Source organism: Cydia pomonella, chromosome 22 (genome assembly GCF_033807575.1).
Source record: "Cydia pomonella isolate Wapato2018A chromosome 22, ilCydPomo1, whole genome shotgun sequence".
Taxonomy (NCBI): Eukaryota; Metazoa; Arthropoda; class Insecta; order Lepidoptera; family Tortricidae; genus Cydia; species Cydia pomonella.
Genome location: NC_084724.1, coordinates 13,178,828 through 13,195,424, shown reverse-complemented (window position 1 = coordinate 13,195,424; position 16,597 = coordinate 13,178,828). Strand labels below are relative to the sequence as shown.

At 37.6% G+C, this 16,597-nt stretch overlaps 1 protein-coding gene across 2 annotated transcripts in view; it reads right to left on the bottom strand.

The window, feature by feature from the left end:
- Nucleotides 1-16,597, bottom strand: part of LOC133530231 (uncharacterized) — a 102,534-nt gene that overhangs the window by 29,324 nt on the left and 56,613 nt on the right. For both annotated transcript variants that reach the window (XM_061868099.1, XM_061868100.1), the window contains 2 exons: nt 12,454-12,553; nt 10,891-10,999 (listed from right to left, as the gene is read on the bottom strand). In XM_061868099.1, the coding sequence (XP_061724083.1) occupies nt 10,891-10,999; nt 12,454-12,553 (209 nt within the window). The remainder of the gene's footprint in view (nt 1-10,890; nt 11,000-12,453; nt 12,554-16,597) is intronic.

Below are 16,597 nucleotides of genomic sequence, written 5' to 3'. Positions count from 1 at the left end.
CGCTCCCCACTTCGTCTAACGTCGTTTCAGTTCGGCAGTCTTCGACACGGCGTTGTGTGCGTGCGATTAGACGTATTGTACTACTCAGAGACTTGTCATACGCTTCGCTTGACAGACAGATGAAGTGTGCGAAAGGGAAGCCATCACGTATATGAACAAGCCACGAGTGTGAAAGAGGCAGACTACATATGAGAAAACGTAACCATTTTTTGAATTCGAAGGCGGCCGAGGCGGCCAAAATCATATTGCCGTATTTTTTAACGTTAAAAATATACGAGAATCAAAATCAAAAATAAATATTAAGTAAGTAATTTAGTGAAGATGGTGTCATGTTGTGTGCCGGATTGTTGTGTTTCAGGGCCAAAAAACCCAGGGAAATACTCATTTCACAGGTAATTATGATAATCGTAGCGAAATTTTCGTAACGATATTATATCAAATTAACAGCATAAAAAGTGTAAAAAGCCAATTTATACAGTTCATTATAAGTTTTTCTTCAATTGTGTGTTAATATTTCATGATATTAGTCAATAATTTAGAATATTTTGTGTAAAAACCTAAACTGTTACTTTACGCTAGGGCTTGACAAAATGTTCATATGACTGTATCGATAACTTGTCGGTATATTAGTAGGTATGGAATTAGTTGTTCACAAGACATCATTAAGATATTAACCTTTATAACCGACGTAAAATAATAACGATTGTTATAATACCTTTTTTGAAGATGCACATGTTCAGCGATAAATTTAAACTTCACTTTCCAACACATTACTTACATTTTAACCACTTTTCCACGGCTTTGCCGCTAACACAAGGAAACACAAGACAGCGTATACACACCCAACCCAACTTGTCAGGCGGAAAAGGCGCGAATTTCAAATTTTCTTTGGTAAGTCAACTATTTGCGCCTACTGTTAACACTTAGCATGTGTTTGTGTTAACGACATTGCACATGTTACACCACTCACACCCGCATACGACAGAAACCTGCTTTATCAACGCGAGTCACCTGCTTTACCGACAGCGCCGGGTTCCATAATGCTTGATCGGACTACGTTAGTAATTTAGTCAAGTAAAAACGAAAAAACGTAAAAAGAGCGTACCTGGGTCGCCTAGCAGGACGTCCTATCGGACGCCCTAGGTATCGCTGGAGCGACATGGTGGAGGCGGATCTGCGCGAGCTTCGAGTCGACAATTGGCGAGAGGTCGCACAGGACCGAGAAAAGTGGCGCTGTCTTGTGTCGGAGGCCAAGTCTCATTTTGGGTCGCTGAGCCAACGGAGTAAGTAGTAAGTAAGTAAACGTCCCAGAACACCAAACCAGGTGAGAAAAATAAAAAATCGCAATGAGTGGCGATACGATTTTAAGTCGACACGAGTTTCGAATTAACTATTCGCAAATGTATTACAATACATATGGCCCTTAAAATGTTCGATATAGTTACGTAATGTGCTAATTATCGCACTAGTGCGGTAAAGTAGCTCCATATGTACTGTAAAATAAGTAACAATATATATTTGACCATTGTGACACATGTGTACCTATATATTTGACCATTTTGATGCTGACTGAAACGACTGTAACTGTAGCCTCGGTTATCACTATCAGTATTGTTATTTACTATGCGTCCGCTGTAAAAGAAAATTAAAGGTACTAAAGGCGCTAATAAGGTCTAATAGTAGTAATAATACTCATACCTATTACATTTTTTATAAAAACAAACACATTTGAAAAAGTAGTCGATAAAGCAGTTAAACATCGATAGATTATTAATATGTTGTAACATGACATCACTATTTTTGTTCGCACATAGACAATTTACGCACACACTTGCATTTCATTTTTGGTCACACTTTTGAAGTTTGACAGTCGTTCTATACTATCCTATTTCTATGGTACTACTCTACGAAACTCGCACGAATCGAGACGAGCTGCTCCGAAATCGGACAAATACATAAGCAGCTGTTTATAGTAATCTGTATGTATCATTGATGTACGTAATAGGGGTAGATGAGGTACCAGGCGGTCGATCGTGAGCCACAAAATATAGGTTCCGGGACCTATATTGAATTAGTCGTATGGGTGACGCTGAAGTGTCAACATTGTCATCAAATTCGATAAAATATTGCCAAAGAATGCCGTGTTGCGCCTTTTTCCAGTGCTTCAATAGCTCCAAGCACAAAAACAAAGCTCACGGTATCACTTTTCATTCGTAAGTACTATTATAAAATTTGAAAACATATTTTTTCTAAATAAAATTAAAAATTTCCTTGTTATTGAGTGAGCGCGACAGCTAAATAATGCATTACCCATGTGAGAAACACGTTTATCCGAGTGTCAAGTAGGCATGCCCGCTTCATGCAGTGCATGCATGCCCGAGTCAGCAATTTTTTTTATAAATAATGCAACTTTTTAAATCATGTGCTCCTATTCCTTGAAACTATAGAATGTAACCGGTTTTTATTTTAATATAAGGTCACTGTGGGCAAGACCGTCTACAGGGCAAGTCCGTCAACACATTATAACTTTTGAATTAGAAAGCGTTTGCCGCTTTGGCGTCGAGTTTATAAGTCAGTTTTTCGTGCTAGTTCCCTCACTCTAAAACAGGCGAAGGCGCTTATTCCCATGACTTACAACTTGTCCAATATAAGTGAATCCGTATACGTATCGTAACTATGAATAAACAAGGTTCACACTTTTATATTGGTTATCTTGAGTCGTGCGCTCGGTGAACGATTGGAATATATAAATACCAGGAGTAACTACGAATTACCAGTGTTTACATTATCTCTTGTCAAGCGTACTTGTCTTTTCCGAAAAACCATCAGAAGTGAAACCTCGAGATCCCTATCAACTGAGATCATATCGTTATACTGGTTTACTGGTGGTTGGTTATGGTGGTATTAATATCAAAGAAAAAGAAATACTGCATAAATAAAATAAATAAATAATTATAATTGCATAAGTTGATACAAAATGCTATGCAATAGCTTTACCGCGGCAGTCCCCGAGTGCCACACGTCTTTTTTTTATATATTTATTAATTACTGATCTTTAATGTCTTAGTTATCAAAATCAACAGAAATAAAATCAGATTTTATAAAACTGCACCAGAAAAATGTTGGATGTTATCGTCAGTTCTTTTTAAACTCCTATTTTACAGACAACGTGAATTACAAAACAAAGTCATCATTATTTAAGGTAGGTTTAAAAAAATAGGGCAAAAAAAAGGTAGGTAAGGTAGGTAGGTTTTAGTAAGGTTGTCTGGAAGAGATCGCTTTTTAGCGATAAGACCGCCTGTTGTCTGCCTCTAAATTTAATCAATTGTTTATTTTTCTTGTATTTTACTGAGGTGTGCCAATAAAGAGTATTCTATATATCTATCTATTTAAACATTAACGGGTCTAACGCGGAAGTTTAATATTAGTTTGTGACAAACTAGAGTCGGGAGTCAACTGCCACAATATTCGATATCGATATAGTAGCATGCGAGATTCTTGCAACTGACATTTCATATCGAATAAAACTCATCTACTTCTTCTTCCTGCACTCATCCCAGTTTATCTGGGGTCGGGCCTCCTTGTGCATCGGCGCCAGGATAATCTATCCTGGGTTGTCGTTTGTGTAAGTTTCTGGGCTTTTAAATCCTTCTGCACTGTTGACCACCAGGTGGCTGGTGGTCTGCCTCTTCCTCTAGATTGTGTACTGATGTTGAATACAGTTTCATGGAGTTGCTATCATAAAACCTCATCTAGACTGATATTAGAATAGAGGTCAAATCAAATTGTTTGTTTTTCAGACATGTTCTTAATTTGAATGTCTTTAAAATATCGGCTATCGATAACGTAAAGTGAAAATTACGATTTAACTACAGATGAAGGTTTGGCCATTAGTTTATCGCTTTGGTACATATTATAGGGAAGTTATGATACGGAAGTAGATAAAGTGTTAGGAAACTGTATCTAAAGTCATCAATGGTTTTAGATACAGTTTCCTTCCTCTGATTGGTTTTCCTTCTTATACCACTTTCGTCATTCAAAATGTACAGATTAATAAACGTACGTATGAAATCCCCGTTTTCATACGGGACAAAATGTTTAACAGTCATTTGGCCTCGCGATCGCTTTATGAACGACTCAATATTCCGTAAAGTTTATATCGAGGAGAAAACTGCTTTGGATTCTGTTTGTGTTCTTGTATATTGGAAGGGAACTTTCATTATAAGATGTATCGGATAAAAGTGACGAATTAATTTATACGTTGTTTATTTAGTCTTTGCTTTTGAACAATATCTACAATTATTGTTGTTTATCTGACAATGTTTAAATACTAGTTATATCTAGAGACCTTTTTTGTTTACAAGCAAATATATTTAGCCCGTGAAGAAAAATAAAAAGCTTCGATATTTTAAAAATGAACTGGAAAAAAACATGTTAATAATTTGATTCCAGACTCGTCACGAGAACACTATTAATAGTCTATTGGTGCTAAAGGCGATTAAAATTAAATTACTTCCAGCAGAGCCATATACTCGAAAATAAATAAATAAATAAGCCTTTTATTATTCCTCATTTTTTACATGCATTATAACATTTCGTTTACATGCAACAAAAAAAAATACATTTACATTTTTGATCCCTGTACGATTATTATTAACTCAAATATAAGTATTACACAATAATAATAATTGTGTCACTATTTATGTTGTTATTAGCATAGTTATAGCTGTTGGTTCTCCATGTAAAATAAATACACTAAAATAAAAAATAAATTACATATTAATATTAACATATTTTTCATCCATAACTGATTTTTATTAGTTCAAAATATAATTACTTTTTATACATTTCGATTTATTGTTATATCTAAATAAAAATCAAGAATTTAATATATGTCGAAAATTCAATTTATTTTTAAGTATATACCTATGTATTTTATTTATAATCAGACTAATGAGAACCCCTCTGTAGGGTAAAGCCCTCCTCCAATTTTGCCCATTGTTTCCTATCCTATGCCATATCTTTCCATCGATTTCCCGCTATGTCCTTAATATTGTCGAACCACGTTCTTAATAATTTTCCCCGTTTTCTTTTCCCTTTGGGTCCTTTCTACGCTATGGTACGGCTCGTCCATCGGTTGTCTTCTGTTCCGGTGAGGTGTCCTGCCTATTTCCATTTTCACCTCATAGGGTGGAGTTAGAAGTCGTTTTGTTTAGTAAACCTGCCGATTTTCATTTCACAGTGAGGATATAATGTCCTCCTATGGTCTACGTTGTGCAATGTAGCACACGTAGCGCATTCTTGGAGTATGTAGCATCTACTAAATACAATAAGACAACAACACGACAACAACAAGTAGATACTTGCAATGAATATTACAACGTTTGACGACCTGTCTGGTCTAGTGGGTAGTGACCCTGCCTATGAAGCCGATGGTCCTGGCATTTATTTGTGTGATGAGCACAGATATTAAATTTGTTCATATAACACAAGCCTGCTTGAGCTTATTGCCGGATTGGTCAATCTGGGTAAGAAGGTCATATAATATTTATTTTCACCACACCAACTGGTAAAGGCCCTCTCAATTGTTTGCCACAAAAAGCCACTTTGTGGCCAGGTGTGGCATAAATAACTATTATTTATTTATTTTATTTGCCCACGTAGACACTTACACGGGTACCACTTTAAATTACTCTCCGTACAGAAAAAATGCCATCAAAGCTCTGACCGTAAAACTTCTGAAAATTAATTATGCGACGTTGGCCTTTTTAATTGTGACCGAATTCCTAAGAGTGAGTCTGTGGGTTCTTAATGAAATTATCCTTAATACAAACGAAATTAGATTGTGTACTAATCCTTAGTTCCGTGGTGTGACAAGGGTGTACTGACGCAATATGCTAGCGTTTTTGCACGCCGAGGCCCTGTATTAACTTTTGGATACTTGGGATTTATGATTTTTATGATTTTAGGGACGATTAGTGATTTCCGATATGAAAAGGTTGGTTGGTTAGCGTTAATTAATAAAGATTATTTAAAAACTATATAAACTAATTCTTTGATAACAATAACTTATACATAAACTTAAATAAATAATAATAAAAACAAATAAACTTAAAATAAAGGTCCTATAAATAAAACACGTCCTCCAAGTCACTGACGATGGGCAGTGTGCCCAGATGGCTGGCCGAATACGTTGAATGGCAATGCTAATGCGTTGAGCAAAATACTGGCCAGCCTTCTGGTCACCTGTGGCGTCTATAAGGCGCGCGGCTAAGTCCCTGTACAGCCGGCGCGCGTTAGCGTTAATTCAATGTATTATGCTGTTTATTCAAGTTCTTTTTTAGTCCATGCTGCCTGTATTTTAGTTAAATTCAACCGCAATCTGAAACTAGGCGTAGGTTTATGCGATGAAACTAAAAATAGTTTCGAATTTTTATTTAGCCTTAACTAACAGAATACATTTTTAACTTGTGACAGTGACGTAACGTCCGTAAATGCGAAGTTGAATAAAAACACAGTAATAATACATTGTTTGCTGAATAATTTCATGAAGAAAAACAAAAGTCATAATTTGTTTTATAAACACACACTACATTTAAGTACACTTTACTCTTTTCTTTTTGATCCCAATACACCCGAATATCTAAGATCCAAATTTAAATTTATTACTGCTCGCCGGTGGTGTTCTTCGTACCTCCCGTAGCCTCAAGTTTTCCATTCCCCCTCATCGCACCGGTGTCCTGACCAACTCCTATACTGTTCAGGCGATACGCCTGTTGAACGACCTTCCCCTCAATATCAGAAAAGCTCAAAGTAAAATCACTTTCACGCGCATGTTGCGGAAGCATTTATCTGACAGATGTGTTTCACAGTAGGTACATGTAATAATGTATATATTTTTGTAAGTATATCATACAAAGTATATGTTTATGTTTATGATTTCATTATATTATATCGCTAGCTGTGCAACGCGGCAATGCCGCTAGCATTTTTGGCACATTTGGAATTGGATCAGGTGACAGTCGGAACGGGACATAGGGCTTATTTCTAGTTTAATTTTTTTATCAGAATGTTTTTTTTATATTTCCTCTTAACATAAACGTATTTAGTAGAGATGGAATAAATCAAATTAACTGATTTAGAGCAATAAAAATTAGTAGGTATTTAATTTGTAAATAGTAGGTAGTGATATCTTATTCTCAAGTACAAAGCCTGCAACTAACAAAAGTCTCTTTTTGACCCAGTGGTTGACTGGTAGAGAATGCCTTAAGGCATTAAGTCCACCATTTGTACGTAATACTTTATGTGCAATAAAGTATAAATAATTAAAAAAAAAACATATTATTAAAAGTGAATTCATTTGAGCCTGTATTAACTACCCTTAGGGCCTGTTCACAATGTCCAAGTAAAGTATTAGATATAAAACAAATGAATTAACTGCCAGATAAAACTTCCTACAACATTTAGCACTCTATCTACCAGTTAAGCTTATTTTACGATTGTGAAACGCCAACGATGACTTTATTCGTCAGATAAGTGGCATGTAACTTATTCAGGACTTTACTTGGACATTGTGAAACAGGCCCTTAGAATTGTATGGTTGTGTATTTTATACTTACTCATTTAACTTTATTAATTTGCTTCCCGGCGATAAGCAATATTTATTGTAAGGAAACCAGACTTCTTTCAATAATCTAGAATCGTTGAAAAGTTATAGCAGTCGCTTTTGGGATTATGTTGCCTTACGGACCCAGGTTCTTTTACTATGCAAATGAGATAAATGGTAAAATGAGAGACTTTTCTGTATATTTTTTTTAGACTTTAATTTTTTCTGTCTAACTGATTTTTCATTATAAGTACATATTATTTTTGGTCGGCAACGCGCGTGTAATATCTCTGGTGCTGCAGGCGTCCATAGGCTACGGTGACTGCGTACCATAAGGCGGGCCATATGCCTGTTTGCTACCGACATGGTATTAAAAAAAATCACCGGTACGGTCCATTCGTGTGGCCTGTTAATATAGGCGTGAAAAAATAAAACATTCAACAGATACCAATTATCGAAATGTTTCTCTGCTCGACTACAAATATCGTACAATATTTTTCCTGTACAGGCAACGTTATACGATTTCCAACCTTGTCCTTTCAGGATACAGTGCTTAGTTGCACGTAAAGCGAAGTTGCAATGTTATCTCAAATCGGTACAGAGACAATTTGTTCTGGTGCTCGGAATTGCATTCGACGCACGTACAATATGCATTTATGCTAGTCCGTGCTGCATGTATTTCGTAACTAAATACATAGGTACCTGGCTGCAGGAATTTCGAAGTAGAAATACTTCAGATTACCACAAAGCTACTTAAGAGCCAAAAAAACAATTTTATGTCAAAAATGCCTTACATTATTTTAGAAAAGAGCTGATACTCTTCAACTGGATCGATATCTGTCAAACATAGCTAAAAACCACCGCGAAGAAACTCGCTTTTACTTAAAAACCGCATCGGAATCGGTTCATCCCTTGGAGAACCAACTAAGCCACACACAGATATTGGAGTCAAACGGGTCTCTATTGTTTCCCATAAAGTTTTAAGTCATAATGTATTGTTTGTCCGCATTTTCGTTAGCCATAATTTGGTTTTTCTCAGGAACGCAAAACTTTTCAGGATTGCCATAAAACAAACCTTTTTTTTCAGGGGGGAAAATGCATTCCGCATACCACCCGGGTGCGGGGGGTGACCCGAGAGTAGATATATAGGACTCCCGTCTAGGCTAATGAGGCCCACGGTATACCCCCCATATGCCACCTCACCGCCCTAATGGTGGCATTACGGGAACGCTTGCGTACTCATTCGCGACTCCACCAGCGGCAGCCGCCCGCGAGCAGCTCCTACGCGAATGCCCGAAGGCCCTTCACGATAGCCGCGCCAGATGTTTCGACGCGCCATTCTCCTCGGCCTCCGTTCTGCAGTGTAGCGGACCCCCCCGAGCCTGCCACAAGGAAGCCACGGGCGGCAGATCAGGTCTATGTTTCTGCCGCAAAACCACAACTCGGCTGCAGAGGACAGGGAGAACGGCACATCGTAACACCGACACTCCTCTTCCTCTGCAGCCCCACCAACGCCGCTACAGCGGAACGACCCCGCCAAGTTCGCAGGGGATAGGGAGAGTGACGCATCGTGATACCATCACTTCCCCTGCGATCCCACCTCGGCCCACGAAGATAGCATTAAAACAAACACAAGCAAAGAACAGTGTGAGGATATACGAGCCCACAACTGATCTACGTTAACGTCCCGAAACCGAAAATCAAGCATTTTAATTATAATTCTTAAAGGCGCCGGCGGTAATTATAAATTACAGTGAAATTGGTAATAAGTAGGTACGCGAAGGAGACTCGGTTTATTAATTTCTTTAGCGAACGGGTAATACTGGTTTAATGATGTTTCATTTATAACCCGGGATATTTAACCGATTAAATTAGAGGTATGCGGGCTTATTTAGGTATTTGAATAAAAGTAAACAAAATCTAGCCTTAATCCTCCTTAAGCCAGTTAGGGTAGATGAAAACATTACATGATCAAATAATGTAGGTTAAAGTCAGGTCGTTCAGTGATAGATCCAGGCGGTTTTTTACTTAGTTGGTTAGCCAATAAATGTTGTAACTACCCGAAAATATACAAATTGTTTGTTTACTTTTATTTAAATATCAAAAGATACAGAGTGTAGACAAATCGAGTTGAATTTTTCAGCCTCCAACTGATTTGTTGTTCTTTTCTTATTTAAGAATGAGCAAAAATTCAACGAAAAATATCATATTTATTTAGTGTACGAGTATGTACCTATATCTTCTCATTATATTTGTAATTAATTAATTTTACCTAAATAGGCTCCGGTTGTGTTGTCATCCGTGTAGGAGTGTTGAAAAACTTACAACTCCATTTTCACTCCCTTAGGGGTTGAATTTTAAAGAATTCCTTCTTAGCGCCTTTGATGAATGTGTGTCAAGCTTCACTAAAGCTCCTATTACCTTCATCTGTAGACCCAGATTGATTTGTCTGTCAATACAAGGTGTAACAAATAGAGTGGGGGTCCTTTTAACCTTTTGACCGCCAAACACGTCATATGACGCGCGCGGCTACAGCCCAGCAATATCAACCTTCATGCGTACCGACAAGGTTCACGATTACGCGCCGCGTACGATAGGCGTGGCGTTCAAAAGGTTAAGGCCATATTCCGTAGCGTGTCCTGATTAGTAAAAAAATTGAAACAACAAATTTTTTGACACAAAAAAATTTGGCCTTTGTATGGAAAATTGGCCAACTTGGACGACCTGCCCTATAAAAATTAATTTTTTGCATCTAAAAGAAGACACGATACTCAATATGCCCTTAAACTGATCGCCACTATTTTTGTGACATCCTTTATAAATAAGGGAAATGTTTTAATATAAATATATGTTTACAGATACAACGTGTATTTAAGTTTTGTTTTGTAACAAAAAAACAGCAAGGAAAAGGCATTTCATGAAATACCTAAGCAGTAGCCTTAATACGAGTTTGACACTGATCTGACACTGACACGACACACTGATCTATGCATCTTGCTCGTACTGGCATATTAGTGCAAGCAAGATGTGTATAAAGTATATCACACAGCATCAATCTCGTGGTAAGAGTTGCATTATTCACCATGCATAAATGGTAAAGATAAATAGGACATTAAAAGCAACGGCATGCATAATGGTAAAGATAATTAGGTAAATTGAAAGCAGAAGCACATTGCGGCGCATGCTACGCACGCAATATTGTGTCATGTGTAAGGGCCAACGATTCTTCATCGCATTTTAAACCGTGCGTAGCGTGCCATTTCTTGAAGTGCGGTACTGCTTACCCAGACTCGCGTCGTAAGTGTTCATGTACTCAGATGTCATGAATTGGGAGACGAGCGCAGTCTTCCCGACGCCAGCGTCGCCGAGCAACACCACTCTGTATTTAGGTATCTGTAACGAATTTCGAAGTTAATATTGACAGGTAATGCCCGCGGTCAGAGAAATAAGTAAGTTTAGAGTGCTCACTTTTCTAAGAAGTTTTAAGCTTTGCGAAAATTTATTTGTAATAGAAAATATTTATTGACAATAACAATATACATAATGGATATATACAGATGATTACTATAACTAGCTTATATCTAAAATAGGCCCTTGAGGCATTGTACCAAGGATGCTGGCGGCATTCCCTCGTTGTATCGCAATACTGATACGTTGTGGGAGGAAGCCGCCAGCTCTTCGGTCACCAGTTACGTCAAACAGACGTTTCGCGATTTCTCCAAAAAACTTGTGCGCGCTGGGACCCCATGGACCTAGAGTTTCAACGCCAAATGGTACAAAATGGTACTCACTACCGAGGCTCTTATATTTATTACGTTTCAATGATTTAAGCTTAATAAGTGTAAAATTTTAAGCGAGTAGAAACTTATTAATAATCACCAGCACTACCACATTTAACCATACCTCCCATACGACTATTCACTAGTAATATTAGCTATTAAGTGAGGAAACTGATGCACGGAGGGAGCACTCTAAGCTTACATATTTATTTACGCTGCGGTTAAGCGGCGTTGTGTTTATCATAGCTTGAAGAATGTAAAGTATTTATATGCATCCCATTAGCGCAACAACTTAATTTATTTCATAAATCACAATATACAATGTAGCTACCAATAAATGTCCTAATCTACCAATAAACCTTACAAGAGAGGTATGGGCATCACAAGAGAGGTATGGGCATTGTGAATGTAATCTCGCTTTGTGTGGTAGGGCACAGCACAGCGGATGTCATTCCAGATCTAGAGCAGAGCCCAACTGGGGAAGTATCTCACCTTACAGAAAACCGCAGTCAAATAACACTAGACCCTACTCATAGTGTTGTGTTCCTGCCGGTGAGTAAGGTTGCCAAAGCTCAACGAGGGGGTAGGGGGTTAGGGTCGGCAACGCGCATGTAACTCCTCTGGAGTTGCAGGCGTACATAGGCTACGGATACTGCTTACCATCAGGCGGGCCGTATGCTTGTTTGCCACCGACGTGGTATTAAAAAAATAATAAAATGTATTGTAATCTATGTATTGCACTGCCAGCCTAATACAAAACGGATATAGGTATATCGTAAACTATATTCCTCCGTTGTCTTGCGCGGGTGCACGCAAGTAAAATCCGTCGCACGCGTCCGCCCCAGTTTGAGCTACTCATACTATTCAATATGCGTTCAACCCGCTCTGTGCACCTGCACAGGAAAACAGAAGCTCTAAGGAGTCTTGCAATCTCAAAATTATTACAAACGAGTACGAGGGTTTTCTCTGTTATCAAGTTTAGAGACAATTGTGATCTCACCGTTAACACATTAAATCATGGTCCATCCCCCTCAGCTGTATTACGACTAAGTGTTTTTTTTTGCTCACCGGATCTAATTCATCCTCGTCAGGGGTGTCGAGGCTCGCCGAGTCCACGGGCCGGTAGCCGGAGCAGCAGGACCCGTCGAACGGGGACCGGTCCGATGCCCTGAGGAACACCGGCCATATTAACTAATTATATCAAGTGTAGATGTGCCATTTTCGAAAACGTTTACGAACTTTCCGAAAAAGTACAGACAAATGCAGATTTTTTATTGTTTAAGAACTATTCTACAGGTGTTTAATACTATGTTTGCTCGTTTTATAATTATTCTCAATAAAGAGGATATTTTTGCCGGCACAACAGAAGTGTAGGTACAGTCAGCATCAAAAGTAGCGGATGAAACAACGCGCCAAAAGTATCTGATATTCCGTATAACTTTTCCAAATGTAGATAATTTTCTAAAATTCGCGTTCAGTCTTAGTTGTTCTATATTAAAGACATCACTTTTTGTTAAGCTGTTACAGAATGGCAGATACTTATGAAGCGTTATTTGATCCGCTACTTTTGATGCTGACTGTACTTACTTACTTCGAGAAACTAGGGAAGTTAGATGTTATTGTAAACTCTAGCTTGACCGGAATAAAATGTTCACAACAAAAAGATTATGTAGCCATTGAATACCAATAATAATAAAAATACTAAAACAAGATGCAGAACATGTCTAAACCCCTGTTTATAATATTTACCAGTCTGTTAAACAGTTTTATAAAATGTTGTCTATTTCTAACAAAAAGTCATAATGACAGATAGGGACCAACGATTATCAACGGTTTGTTACATTTGACAAACATTCATGAATAACGCCATAAATATCTTGAAAGCAGACTATCCTAACTCTTCAAAGCTTTAAAACCCTACTGAAAAATCATTACTTGTCTCTTTCTTAATGTGCCGCTGTGTTATATTATGTATGTATGTATATTTAGATATGTATCTAATATTTATTTATTTTAATATAGGTATGTATTGTTATATTTATATGTTTATTTAAATTGTAAACGTACTGTATGTACCGTCTGCTTGATGTATGTGTAATTTTCCTATTCCTCTAATTCATTCGTGCACTACCTGTTCTAAAAACTTACTGTTCTTTATATCCTGCTACCCTAAGGTTGTCTGGAAGAGATCGCTTACAGCGATAAGACCGCCTGTTGCTACCTTTCTTTACATTGTAAATCTGTTTTACTTTAACTTTAAATTTGTCTTCTTTGTGGTGCAATAAAGAATATTTACTTACTTTTACTTTACTTATCCTATCACTACACAAAAAGTTTCGCAGGTTGAAAACTAGCTGCCCTTATATGACAGGTTCACAATAAAAGACAATGTGATTGTGTCGTGCACTTTGATAATAGGGACGCCACAAAAGGCACAAGGGACCCGGACCCCGGAATTGACCCTTCCTGACACTCTAAATGGGGATAACAATAGTAATCTTGAAGCGTTTCAAAGGCAGACGGAATAATTTGAATTCCGCGAAAGGTCAGATTCAGAACAATGTTTGATCCCAATGGATTAATGTCAATGGAAAGTTATGTATGGAAATGTTTATAATAAATACAATGAGACATTTTAATAATAAAAAAACGGACAAGTGCGATTCGGACTCGCCCACCGAGGGTTCCGTACTTTTTAGTATTTGTTGTTATAGCGGCAACAGAATTACATAATCTGTGAAAATTTTAATTGTCTCGCTATCACGGTTCATGAGATACAGCCTGGTGAAAGACGGACGGACGGACAGCGGAGTCTTAGTAATAGGGTCCCGTTTTACCCTTTGGGTACGGAACCCTAAAAACAAAAACGCTAAGTCTTTAAAGGGCTTTGTCGCCTACTTACAATACTACTTGAAAACTTTATAACATGCTTTTTAACTTGGAAATTTACTTTGACTTCGAAGAAGTTCTTTCTTTTTTGTTCAAAAGAGCTGTCTACATAATTTCAGCTTTTTGACATTCATCATTAGAGGGTCGTTCTCTGAGAATATGTATGCGGTTGCATCTACTTGCCACGATTCTTTTAATTTTGTATGAGACGTGGTAATTAATCCGTAGAAGGAAAATTACGGAGTCACTGCGACGGTGTTATTTCATGAGTAATTAATATAATTCTATCATATAAGTATATTTTAGAACGTACACGTGGTGAGAAGATAATTTTGAATTTAAGTGTTTTCTTAATTTCCAAGTGCCTTTTAATTTAAGGATACCTACGCTAACCTCGTAAAATGTACCTTTATTAATTTACCACTTATATGTAATTAATATTTTATCGCTTTCGCTGAAGCCTATATTGCTTCAGGCTTAATTAAATTCGAGGTATTCCTTTAATTAAGTATATTGAACAAAAGTACGTGTAAATCTCTAATGCTAGCCTCTGGAGATGCTGCAATGAGACCCGACCGACCAGCAGATCAAGCGCCGGAAATGGAGTTGGATTGGGCATACACTCAGAAGAGATCCTAAACACATACCGAGGCAAGCCCTAGACTGGAATCCCCAAGGAAAAAGGAAACATTGCCGACCAAAGCAGACCTGGCGCCGGACTATAATTGCAGAGGCGAAGGCTATTGGGCAGACTTGGAGCGAACTCAAGCACGAAGCTGAAGACCGATCCAGATGGCGGCGCACTGTGGACGCCCTCTGCCCTATCTAGGGGACATTAATGTGTAAGTATTTTTACAAATTTGTTTTTTTGAGTCCCTGCTGCTGTGCCTGTTTCTATCTTGACTCGTCTTCCCGTTATCACCTAAGTAAGCTGAAGTTACCATACTTACGAAACTTCTGGACAATGCAATGTTAAGGTTCCATCAAGCTCATCTGATGATGGAGGCTGAAAATCTTACAACGCAATACAACAAAATTCGGACTAGTTAGACTGACTCTTGATTACGGCTAAAGAAACCAGTAAACAATATTAAGTTTCACAAATGATGTGACAAAAATTGATGATGATGGCTGTGTTCTACACATAACAAAGAGGTGCCTCTTTGTCAGGGCGGAGACAGGACCTCCTCTCCTTAGGACTGTGTCTTAATACATGATTAATTTCGATCCCCAATCTGAACCGAGAGTTCATTCCATCTGTTAGGTCACTTCAAACGAACACTGAGATGTGAATAATATTTGAATCATGTTATTTACTTATAGTGCGTCTCGCCCGCGCCAATACATGTACGGACAAGTATGAGCGAAATGCACGATAACTGAATAACATCAGATGTTATTCTGATACCAGTGTACGTTCGAATTGGCCTGCGACAAGCCTGGCATCCCTCTGATTAACACACTGATGGAGACATCCTTTTTTGTCTCCGTTTTGTTGATTAATCCTCGTAGAAGATTAAAATAGTATGTGAAATAAACTAATCTCATACTTTATACAGACTCCCCAGATTAGTGCGACTTTGAAATTATTTACTTAATTAAGCTTTCTTGACTTAATGAGGCATTCGCTACCAGTAAACCAATGGACTAAATCAGAAAGATTAAGTAGGTGTATGGTCTTCTAAAGTAAATGCATTGTGACCAAGACTGTAGGTAGTTGAACTCTTCTTCGAATTGTAAAGGTGCGATGAACGATTGTGCTACAGACATTGGTCTTTTGGTATTCTTCACACATTGCCAATGAGCGGAATTCTTCATAGCAAAAACCAAACTGTCAGAGGGATTGACCTAACTGTTTTATCGACTTATCGATAAATATTTGTCACTTATCGAAACACAGGTATCCCTAATTAGCTGACCGCCACTGTATTTGGTATAATAGTAAAGAATAAAACAGAAAATACTTTTATGATGTAAATGAACGTAACATTTAGAGCAATATATTGTGGAAGAATCTTCTTTGATACTGAAAAAAGAATCTTTCTGTATCCATTTTTTTTGTTTTCTTTTAGGATTAACCATTTTAGTAACACGGCACGGAAATCACTCATGAAAACTCAAGTGACATAAATGACATATGTGACACTGACATGATTTACTTTAATACGGAGATGCAAGTTGCTTATCAAAGAGGTCAAATGTTACAGAATAATCTTTTAAGTTGATTATGGATACCTAATGCGATATTATTCCGTAACATCGATAAGTCGATAAAACAGTTAGGTCAATCCCTCTGACAGTTTGATTTTTGCTATGAAGAATT